This window comes from Bacillus rossius, chromosome 12 (assembly GCF_032445375.1).
Source record: "Bacillus rossius redtenbacheri isolate Brsri chromosome 12, Brsri_v3, whole genome shotgun sequence".
Taxonomy (NCBI): domain Eukaryota; kingdom Metazoa; phylum Arthropoda; class Insecta; order Phasmatodea; family Bacillidae; genus Bacillus; species Bacillus rossius.
Window position 1 is genome coordinate 3,282,388 of NC_086339.1, and position 12,527 is coordinate 3,294,914.

The window sequence follows — 12,527 nt, forward strand, 5'->3', positions numbered from 1 at the left end:
TCTTTTCCCAGGAACTCGCGCTTTTTGTGGTTTACTTTACTACTTTTAATAAAGTCAACGAGGTCCCAAAAAAAACATGTTCGTTGAGCTGAAGAAGGAAGTCCCGCAAAGATAATTTTTTTTGACGTGATAACGTCTTATAAATCGATGAACTCCGGCTGCACGCACGAAAAATTGTCACGTTCCGCCTGAGCCGAGCGTGCAAGAACCGGCCAACCACCGTGCGAGAAAATCTTCTATAATGTCAAACAGGTTAAGGCGGGCTTTTTTTAACTTATTGTTCGTGATTATATTTAAACAAATTATTTAAATTAAATGTGCAAAAACTGTAAATAATATTTGAAAATTGTAAAGTATGCAATTTTTCATCAATGTTTTCTGATGACGTTATCACGTAAAATTATCGTCCGTAAACCGACTTTGCAGACAAACCCCCCCCCCCCCTTTTTTTTAAATATATCCTTCTTACAAATTGCCATTGGCTCCGTTTTTGCTACTATTTACGAAGCTTGGCCGTAAGAAGTATTTTCATTGGCGTATCATCAGTATTTGATAATGTGTTGGGCTCATTACTGCTAAGTGTTGCTTTGCTGTTTTTTTAACCGTGTCACTGAAAGAAGTATGGTGTATTTCGGAAATTTTCAGACAATTTTCTTATTTAAGACTTTTATTGGGAGCTAAGTTCATGTGTTGCGTCTTCACATTCAGTAATCTTAGTCGTTTCTTGATTTAAAAATTTTTCTTCTGTACTGGGATTGAAAAATCTTTCAAAGAGTTCTTCAGTTCATTTTCGAATTGTTTGGTATTAGAATGATCAGCACTAATTACACAATGTGCTAATGAACTATTTGGAAGGTACAAAAGTTGGTCGTTTCCACTCATCAAAAGCCATTAAGACAAATGACATGAGGAAAATCAACCGTCCACAATGTTTAGAAGTATTTATAATGTAGCTAACCTAACCTTTTACAATGAACCAAAAAAAAAAAAAAACCGAAGATGCAGGATCGGGCGTGTGGCCCTCTCGTCTGTGAGAAGAAGGCTCCCCGTGTGTGTGCGGGCGCGGACAGAGTGGGCGGCGGAGGAGGCGGTTTTTGGAGGCGGCGGAGGCGGCGGCGGAGGAGGCAGTCACTCGAGCGCCATGACGCCGGGCGCCTGGCTGGCGGCGGCGCTGCTGACGGGCGTCGCGGCGCGCTGCCCCCACCACGAGGCGCTCGCAAGGCTGGACGCGGAGAGGGTGAGTCGAGGCCGCCACTGCGCGCCTTACACGTCCTGTCGCGGGGACGTGCGAGGTGATTCCGCACGGTTCGACCAGCAAAGTTTATTTTTTAACAACCACCGCCGTTGTTTTTATGCGAGGCCGCAAAGAGGGAATGTAAACATGTTTTAATATGTACTGACAAAGCTTATCCGGGCTGCAGGCACGGCGGTTTAACCAGATGGATAAGTTATTCTGGATAAGGCCAACAGAATGGTGTGTTAACACCATTCAACCAGGCGAAAGCGACCAACAAAGGCCAAATCAAACAAGCATGTACCATCCATCGCATGCTTGGTTGATAAGAACAAAGTAGTGCTCATAGTACACCCTCGCGGGTTCAGTTATAGGAGGAGGAGGAGGAGGAGGAGAGGCCAGGCCGGGCTTTGCCCGTGCGCCTTACAAATACATCAACAACAACCGTTAGAGCCATTCTTGTGTGTGTATGTGTGAGTGTTTACACATCAGCAGAACCTTGGTTATCCGTGATCCGACTAACCAGGTTCTCAGTTTGTAACATACGTATCTGTCTCCTTTATTACGTTTACAAACCATTTACCACATTTATGAACTAAGTAGGGGGATCGGAGGAGTTCTGCGCCACAAAAAAAAGTTCATTAAAATGGGAAGGGGGTTTATGTTATTGTGATGACCATTTTGTAAAATTGTCTATTGGTAAATTTTGGTTTGCGTCGTTAAATGTTTTTGGTATTTTTGATATAGGAAAACAAAATATATTTTTATGCATTCATGTTGATGAAGTATTTTCCTGATAATCATTGCAAGTGTCTCGTGATCGAAAGGGAACAAGGTGTTAACACTCTTTAGTAAACAAAACCAAATAATTAAATGGGGGTACTGGGATGAAATATTTTTAATTGGATGTGTGATAGATAATAAACAAATTTTCGTTGGTATTTAGGGTGTGTTTTGTTCTAAATACGTAACTAACCCAATACCTACTTTAAGTTATGAAATCTTAAACGATATTCTTGTGTTCTTTGTACTATTGCTATATTAACTTAACAACATACACACAATTTAGTCCTTCAATTGAGTGGCTTGTTTATAAACAGATCTGTCAAAATAAATGTCGTGGATTTTGCAGAACATTATAAAATTACACATTAATTTTTCGGTTTTGTTTTAAAATCAGTTTTTTTAATCTTATTGATTGATGTGTAATTATTTTTTTTCAAGCGAGCATACTCTTTAACATATTAGAAGATAAAATCAACACCAATTGTCATCGCACCTAAAACTGTTTATCTTAATCTGTTATACAATCCATAAATTCTTAAAATTTAAAAAAAATGTATTTCTGGGGTGTAGTTACTCTGAAGAACAATAAGTTGCCAAACAAATGTGAGTTTTTTTAAATATGAATAAATTCACTGACTTGATTCATAAATTGTTTGGTTCAATGTAGGTACATTAGTTGAAATGTTGAGTGAAGTATGCCTTTTCGCCTTTACCTCTTCAGAGAACGGTGTTGTTGGCAGCGGTAGAGAACAGAACACAGTGAATCACAGCGGTGACAAGTCCTGCTCTGCGTGTAGTTCACAGGGCTGTGGAACATCATCAAGGAGTCTGACAACCCTTTGGCGGGAGCTGGCGGGAGAGCCAAGTGCAAGCACAGTATCATCAGCATCCCTGGTCCAGAGACTGACTCCGACCTGCAGGCCAGGACGCTCACCTATAACTCTACGTGAGTGGTCTTGGTGGTTTCTGGTCACAGCGGCTCTGTTTAGTCTTCTAGTATCATCATATTCTGACGTGAAACGTCTTTAAAATCACACCGAAACTCATGGGTACCAGACAGAAATTTGTACCATGACAAAAAGGTCTATATCATTTTGTCTTTATTATCCCCCAACTAGAGTACTATTCATATTTATGTCTTGAGCATTTCCTTCGTCATGAAATTCTCATATGCGTTCTTATTTAAAAGTTTGTGTGCCAAAGACGTTGCTTAAGATTGTCTTAAGTGATCGCAAAAAAGACGGTCTTGATGAGGACCATCTTATGATAGTCCCATAATATCTTATTTCTGAGAGGGCATTCTACTTTATCATAGTCGTTGCTTGAGAACACCATTATAGAAGCATGTTTCATAGTCGCTGAGACCGTGCTTAAGAACACGAAAAAGACCGTCTTTGCCAAGACCACTGCAGACATGTCTCAAGCAATTTCTTGTTCTGATCGCAGTGTAGAAAATGGTTGATTCTTTTGAACCTAGTATTTTTAAACTTATACAAATCTTTTATGAAGTGCTGAAGCAAACTGTTAAGTGTTTTAAATTAGTTTAGTGTTTTTTTATGTGTGGTTACATTTTAAAGTGCTAAACAGACATATATATTTACATATCGATTGTAGAACGAGTACAATGGATGGGGAAGACGATGAGTTTAATGATGGTTGATGATGTAAATATCACCGCCAGAAAAATTAAATCTACATTCGTGACGTCCAGAATCCATTTAAAACGATAAGAAAAAAATGTATGGCATTGCTACTTTGATAACACGTTTTTCAATCAGTTATTTCTTTAGAGCCTCGGAAGTGTAATGGTTAGAGCATGTGACTTATGACACAGAGGTTAAAAAAAAATAGGTGGTGCTTGTTTCTCTGTCTCGCTTGGTAAAATATTTGTTAGTTACAATATCTTAAAATAGGATTATAAGTTAATAATCAATTAACATATTTAAAAAAATGTATCGGTAGCATTTTTAACTCTTATGATGAAACTAGCACAATTATTATTATTGTGAATTAGTTCGATGAGCTGTATTATTAGAGTAATATTATTAATATATAATAAATCAACTACATTAAAGCAAACCCTAATTCCCTCCTATCCTTTAAGTTTTAAATAACTAGAGATTCAAATTAAATCTCATTAAGTCTAAAATTCCACTAATTTTTAGGTAGATTTCCAAGAAATACTATCTATTGTAGCAGTTAAATTCGTTTATAATTGTTTGTAAGTGTTATAATTTTTATCTAAAACTTTTGTCTGAAACTAATTTTATTAGACGAACCATTGCACAAAGAGGTTGAAATAAATGGGGGTGGAATTAAAACAAAAATTAATAACTTCCTTAGTAGGTAAACTATCAAATCCATTCGAATAGTGTGCAAATCTTGTAATTTTTATCCAAAACTTTTGTCTAAAAATATTTTTGATAGGACGAGCCATTGTTGCAACGGGGTTGAAAATATTAAGGGGTAGAGTTAAAAAAATTATAATATCCATAGCATATACACTATACATCAGTTTTGTTTTATTGTAAAACCTTAAATTGTTATCTACAACATTCGTCTGAAATAATTATTTATTCGACCAACCATCTGCAAGGGGTGGAATGAACAGGGGTTGAACGACAAAAAATCCATAACTCCCTTAGTAGGCACACTATCAAATCCGTTCAAACATTTTAAATATAATCAAAACTTTTGTCTGAAATAGTTTTTTGTTACAACCAACCATTTTTGCAAGGCGTGGATAAAGATGGGTTAAAATACGAAGGAAAAAAATTATCTTAGTAGGCATACCATCAAATCCGTTCATTTTGTTTGTGAATCTTATAATTTTTATCTAAAGCTTTAGTCTGAAACAATTTTTGATAATACAAAACATTACTGAAAGAGGTTGAAAAATCTTGGGTTGAAAAGATAAAATAAATAAAAGTTCCATACCATGTACTCTTTATAATTAATGTTTATTTATGTTTAACTTTTTTAATATTGTTGAAAATTTTTGTCCAAAGTAAATTTCATTTAACAAACCGTTACTGCAAGTGGTGGAAATAACAGGGTTAAAAATAGTAATTACTTTATTTAATTTTTAATTTTATAGTTTATTGTAAAACTCCTCGACATTATCTAAAAACATTTGGCTAAAACAATTTTTGATGAAAAGTACTATTACCAAAAAAAAAGGGGGAGGGGTGCTTGAAATTTACAAAAGAAGCATGCATTATTTTTTCTTGGTTTACTTCTTGCACTATCATAAACAATATTATTGGTACATGTGTTCTTTGTATTTTTGTGAATTCTACTGCAGTTTCTTATAACTAACTAAGGAAGTTTACATAAATTATACATAAACAGTACTAAAATAATTGAAATAAACCACATCATTATATGGGTATAAGTGAGTTGCTGTATTTTCTCTTGCCAGTTCCAGAAGCTATGATGAGACACGCCTTAGCCTGAAGAAAATGAAGACCAATCACAACGATGGAAAATATGACATATTATTCAGCGAGTTCAATGGTTGTAAGTATAACATGAAGTATGTAAAGAACTTAAGTTTGAGTGTACGTCATTTAAAGTATCGGAAATGTTCGCGTCGAATTCAGTGCTATTCGTTACGAATGTAGAATTATCAGTGGAACAACAAATTGTTTCATACTACACATTTTTATTCAGTGTTTTTGACGGAGTCATTAAACTAATAGGTTTTATATAATATTTTTTTCATAAAATTAATATTTTAGACTAAAAATGTAATTTTTCAAATAAATTAACCTTCATTTTGCCTACTCCATTAATACTCATCATTTACTATGGCAGCCCAGTATATATTTATCTCAATCAATTTGAAAGCAAATTGACCAATGTGAATGTATAACTTTATCATTTATTTATTTTAATATAGATACGCTTTATTTCAATAAGCTCTGTTATGTTAATGTAAAGTAAAGAAATATATAATAGAATGTTTTCCTAGCACTAGTTGTAACCATTGTAATGTTAAATTTTAGAATTCAAATATATTTCACTGTAATACGCAGATTTATGGCATTTTTATAACTAAAAATTATTTGAAATGCAAGTATGAAAGAATTTGGTATACAGGCTGAGTGAGAATTCAATATACAAACTTATGTTACAGGATCATCATTAAAAAATAAGTTGAAAACATATATAAGTATTAAGGTCTAAAATGCTCCCTAAGAACTTCACAGTTGAAGCCAAACAACATTTTTGTTGCATTAATTTAAGATAGAACACTCATTCCTTGGTAAATGTTCAACTGAACAAGTTTCTAAAACCACCACAACACTTGTTGCTCATAAAATTATTTCTTAAAAATATTTGGAATCAATTAATCGTCAGAAAACATTTATGGAATATAAAGGTGTTATCCCCAAATATTTCAATGAAATCATTTTACAAATGTTGTAGAAATTAGTTCAATTCAATGTTATCCAGATGCTAAACGTAGAACACAAAGTCTTAATACTTTTTCAAATTACAGTGTGATCACAAATGAGTTGAATGACTTGAAACTTCTTTCAGTCAGTAGATCTTCGAAAGTTTTCTTTTTTTAAATGCTACAGTCACTCAATATGTGTTCCCAGAGTTCTGCGGCAAACATTGAGGTGGTATTGAAACTCGCCCCGCACTTTGTGCATTGCGCCCGCGATAATGGACTCAACTGCCGCTGTGATTCGCTGCCCACCTCCAGCAAAGATTGCGGTAGAGGTGCCACAAAGTCCAGTGATCAAGGTCGCATCGTCGACACCTGCTATCCGAGTCATCTCCCAGAGAGATGTGTGTGCCGTGTTCCCGTAGAGCCAAGTGGAGGTGAACTGTCTGTACAGTCGGTTTACGGACGATAGTTTAACGTGACAACGTCATAACAAAACATTGATGACATGATTGCATACTTTTATGAATAAAATTGAGTCATTTTTATTTAATTTTCACTATTTTCTATGGATACAAAGAAGGAGTGAAATGAAATCTACAATTCAATTGATAAATTTACTTTTATTTGCACTCATTAATTCAGATATGTTTATTACTTTAACGAACAGATTATTTTTAATCTAAGTTTTATACATGTTTGCTATTTAACTTCTTCCAATCTGAGTTATTATGTTAAGGATAGGACGATGGTAGGAAATGAATGGGAGTGTTTCAAGGTTAATGTGCCTTGAAAACATTCAAATGGATGGTTGTTCGAATCGAGTGGAAGAGAGATAGATGCGGCGCAAGCTTACAATGAGCGTAACGGGACAATGTGCATTACGGAACACTTTTTCGTGCGTGCAGCCGGCGTTCATCGATTTATTAGACGTTGTCACGTTAAAAAATTTTGTGACTAGGCCTTCTGACATTAAACACATCATTCTGGTTGCCCTTTTTTTCTGAAAGTGTATAGACCATTTTAGCTCAGCCTTTATTTATACGCAACGAACCTGCAGCCGAGGACTGTTCCTCGAATCCTAACTCGCCCTGTGTTTGTTTGCGGTGACTGGATGTTCAACCGTCTCGTGAAGTTCTCAGAGGAGGTGTGGTCAGTTACAGCGCGCTACTACGTCGTGGACACGGACTACGACAACTACGCGGTGGTCTGGCTCTGCTACGTCGGGATCGACGCGGAAGAGGTCATAGGTGAGTCCCCCCACTCCGGAGCTACGGTTGTCAGCGTGCCTCGCGGCCCTCGAGTCGTGGGTTCAAGTCCCGCTTCACGACACAACACGTCGCAGCTTAGTGCCTTGAATCACGCTGGGGAAAAAAATAAAAAAAACAACACACTGGCCGATTGCCATGACACAGCAGAGGGGAATCCCAAGTGAGCTTTAAAACAATACAAACGTAAATAATGAACAGGACTTCCAGAGAGAACGAAGTTTCAAAATTTTCATATCACTACATTGTTTCCACAAATCAATTTTATTCTTGATATTTTATAGTAATGTATTATCACGAGGAAGTCATTACAAATTCATGCTTAGTAACTTCAACAACAAACAAGGATGAGCTCCAGGTAAATTTTTCCTAACAAGTGTCTCGAGGTATTGTGCTTGATTTCAAGCTGAAAGTTTTTTTTCCCCCTATGTTTTGGTCCAATCAAAGTTGAATATAGAGTTTAAAAGTTACTCTTATAGGTTTCTTCCATAATTTTAGGGGAAAATCTGCATTTAGAAGATGTAGAAGATTTATTTATTTTTTGTTTATATTTTGGCTTATATTACCATTATTAAGGTAGTTATAGCTCCAATAAAATTTTAAAAAAATATTATAACGGAAATTTAAATTATTTGGCTAATAAAAAACGTTTAGCCTTAAAAATTAAATTATAAAGTCATTTTATAACTCCATACTTTACTTTATTTTTTGTGATATTATTTAAAACTAATGCAACATTGTTATATTTTTACAGTTTCTCGCATTTTGCAACATTTTTTCTGCTAGCAGCAGAGTTTTTTATACTAATCACATTCATTTATCCTACAACAAGGATATATCCATAACCAGTAGTGCAAATGTGTTGAATGGTAATTTCAGTTCAGCTTTCAACCACTAGGAAACAAAAAACACGAAAAAGTGTCCCATTACGCACATTTATCCGTTACGCCGTGTCCCGTTACGCTCATTGTTCCATTACGCTGTCGGCGAGTGCAGCAATAATAGGTTATGTTACAATTGACTAAAAAATTATGGTGATTCATATAATATTGATGATATATATTTGATTGCAGTTATTTATATCAAAACTTGTTCATAATTATATTTAAACTTTATAGCTAAAGGCCAGTTTTTAAAATTAATTACAAGTCATCTACACGTGAACTGTTTCGCCGACTGTTTATAAAGTGAAGTGAAAAGTTAATGTGGTTTTCATTGCTTATTACAACAACAATTTCGGAAATAAAGGTTAATTATTCTTGCATTTTAAAAATCTGATTACTAGTATGATTTAAAGTATTTGTTATTTTATTATTAAAATAAAAATGATTCAATTTTATTCATAAAAGTATGCAATCATTACATCAATGTTTTGTTATGACGTCGTCAAGTTAAACTATCGTCCGTAAACCGACTTTACAGACAACCAATTTTTTTCCTAGCTGCTGGGCTTGAGTGTTGCCTGGTGTTTGTGGCTGACTTGTCGACTCCTGCCGGCAGAATACACGGCGGTCCTGTCGCGGAGGAAGTCGCCGAGAGGTCCACACCTCTCCTCGGCCTACAAGCTCCTTCCGCGCGGCCACTATCGCTCTGTGGACCAGCAGACCTGTCCGTGGACCAGTAGTCCCCGCTCCTAGGAGACCTAGTCCACCCGCCCGCTCCTAGGAGGCGCCTCTACTGCTCCTTGGACCAGGAATCCCTGCACCTAGGAGACCTAGACACCCTGTTACCACTCACCACCTCCGGCTAGCTCAGAACTAGGTGATGAGTGTACATACAGGTTGGTAGCAGGTCACGAAGAAATTTATACGCAATGTTCGATGTATATGCCTGTTTTTTTTTTTTTCGTTTCACGTAAAAATCACACTATATTCCGCGCAACAGAAAAATAAAAATTAAATGCATATTAAAAAAAAAGTTATACCCGGAGCCTGACTTTACAGCCTTCCTTCCCTTTGTGCGGGCAGTGTCCTGGGCTCGCTGACGTAATGCTCAGCCAATCACGCCGCATGGCAACAAAAACTTCCACGAAATGCTTACTTCTGTTCCCACGACGCAGCTATTTTTTCCTAGCTAGCTAGGCGTGTGAAACAAAGCCTCGGTCGTGGAGAGAAAAACGAAGGAGAATTACGTCAGCACGTCTTCCCACACAAAGAAGCCAGCAAAAAAAAAAAAAAACTTCAAAAATAAACTTATGCATTTAAAAATTAAAAAAAAAAAAACAAACCCGGAGAATTACGTTCACAATAACTTATAAAAAGAAAAATTTTACATCTAACCTGAAATATGAAAAAAAATTATAACAAATTATTCTTACTGGACTGCATGAGGAAGGCTGCTAACTGAGGGACCTCCGTGTGTCTGGCACATCCACGATTAACACTTCATCTACATGGTGTGCACTCAGTATTGCGTGTTTATTGCTTCTGAAAACTAGTTGTTTCCTTTGTTTTTTTAAATTTCACACGGGAAATTACATTGGAAGTGTTTTTTTTTTTAAGTCGTGATTTTAAACTATTGTCAAATGAAACTATAAACATTATTTGTCTATTTTTTTATTTTTTTTTCTATTGTCCGTTATGATTTATTAGCACATTATCTATGTTATATATTTTTTGTCTTAATGAACAATATACGACGTTTTCAATAATGGTATATTAATTTACAAAAATATATTATCCAAATGGTTATACTTATTAATTTTGAACAAAAACAACGTAATCAATGGTCAAAGTTAACTTTATCTTTCAGATGGCTTGTAGTGATGATGTAACACTGCAGTATGATTTAATTGTGGTTCAAAAAAATTGGTCTATATTGTTGCAGATATTTTTAGTTATCTTGTTATTCAAATTTCAGATGAAAGAATTAGAGACAGTATTTCCCCCCTTGAAAAGACAATGTATATTTTTTTTTATTACAGTTATTTAGATTAATTCAAATATACAAATACTCGTCAATCATATTCTGTTAATTCTAAATTACAGACAGTACCACGTAGAAAATTAAATTTGATATATATATATATATATATCCAACAAATTAAATTATTTTTTGATAGTAATATGTGTAATTATATGTAGTTTTTGTAATATATGCAATTGTATTATATTAAAAAAAAACATTAATTGTGTTTTTTTTCAATCACAATGAATAAAATTCTCAAATCTTTGCCATTGCATTTTTGTATGAATGTCCTTGTAAATATGTAAATGGAGGTGATATGAAGATATGCTATCTAGGTAGGTAAAGCTCTCAAATATATAGTTCACATACCATTAACAAAATACTCAGATGATTATTTTTACTGATGAAGTATATTTAATTTTTTAAAATTATAAAAATTTCATATTCAATTATATCACTGCGGGGTTTTTCTGAAGCGTGCAACTTGGAGAAAGATTTTGGATACTTAAATATATTCTATTTATATTTTTATTTGAATACGTATTCTTTGACACTTGTAAACCATAGTAGGTACTTACTGGTGTAAAGTCGGTGTATGCTCGTAATGCCACTACCCAAATACGCTAGTAACGAAGTAATTATACACTTGTTATATACAACACCTGAGTTCTGAGCCGTCCAATGTAGGCCTAGAGATCGATTTAAGGTCAATACTATCGTTACCTAAAATTCCGGCAATGTAAGTATGAAATGTATCTTATAATTTGATATATCCAACATTATCATTGATTTAGTACTTATTTTAAGATTTTGAAAATGCCTATTTGCAAACAGTTGTTTGAATTACTTTCCAGTATTAGCTGCGCATATTAAGCACGGTAAAACAAAAACAAAAAAAAAGCCAAAAGTGAAATAACAAGGTTAACTTTTCTGTGGCTTTAAAAACAAATAAATAAAATGTTATACAATAACTTCATGCTTGTAAGCACACACATATTTTAACTAAACACACTCTTTTAATATCTAACATTTATTTAAAAATAACTTTACCATCGACAGTGCAAGCTTTTTACATATAATTTAACTAGTCTATTGTTCTATATAATTATTTTTCAGCGGGACTGAAAGTTTGTTTGCAGAAAATCAACTAAAAAATTGCCAGACTAGTTACACAAATTGTATTTCACTGTTATGAAATTACACCATTCATGCTGAACGAACAACATGAGAACACGTTAATTGGTTCGTTACCGAGGTTAGATGTTACTGCACGTGTTGGTGACACACGAAACTACAGTAAACTCGTGGAATAACATGTCAGTGTTAAGAAGACTGCAAGTATCCGCTCTACCACTCTGGTTCTGGGGTAGAGCGCCTGCCTTGTGACTTGTAGGACCCGGGTTCGCGCCCCGGCTCCTCCAAGGCGGATTGCCCAGATGAAATGGTGGCATTTTCTCTGGTATGAATACAATCCCTTGCAACAAGTCAGGCTACCAAAAGAAACGGTGGGTGGAACAGAAAAAAACCTTCCAGGTGGCTTCCAAATGGGGAGCCCGTTTCTTTTCTTGGGCTCCCCATGCGGTGGCCATTCCGGGGGTTTCTCCGGGGGAACGGAGTTTTGCAAAAATATTTTTGTTAATTTTGTTTAATTTTTTGTAGAATCATCATCACACCTGGTTATAAATAAATCTCAATCAAACAAGAGTTATATTTATAAAATTATATTTCCTTTTGTACACATTTAAAATTTGTGTTTATCAGTCAGGGATGTATATGTGGTAATGCATATAGGATTATATTCACGTTAATTTTGTGTAATTAATCTGGGATTACACAATTCTCAACACCTGATTGCGTTTAGTCCAGTACAATATTTCTGGGCTCAGTGTAACTTTTAAACCCCAAATTTATGAACATTAAAAAAATCTATTGTTAT

At 34.9% G+C, this 12,527-nt stretch overlaps 2 protein-coding genes across 3 annotated transcripts in view; both read left to right on the forward strand.

The window, feature by feature from the left end:
• Positions 1-12,527, forward strand: part of LOC134537381 (uncharacterized) — an 843,397-nt gene that overhangs the window by 662,003 nt on the left and 168,867 nt on the right. The gene's annotated exons all lie outside the window — the stretch shown is intronic.
• LOC134537371 (uncharacterized) lies at positions 1,133-9,950 on the forward strand. Of its 2 annotated transcripts, none has more exons than XM_063377729.1 (5): positions 1,133-1,237; positions 2,818-2,966; positions 5,442-5,539; positions 7,574-7,666; positions 9,185-9,950. In XM_063377729.1, exons 1-5 carry the CDS (start codon positions 1,142-1,144, stop codon positions 9,319-9,321), a joined length of 573 nt encoding a protein of 190 aa, XP_063233799.1. In that variant the 5' UTR covers positions 1,133-1,141; the 3' UTR covers positions 9,322-9,950. The 2 variants fall into 2 exon arrangements, with proteins under 2 accessions (XP_063233799.1, XP_063233800.1); XM_063377730.1 differs by having other exon boundaries at positions 7,580-7,666.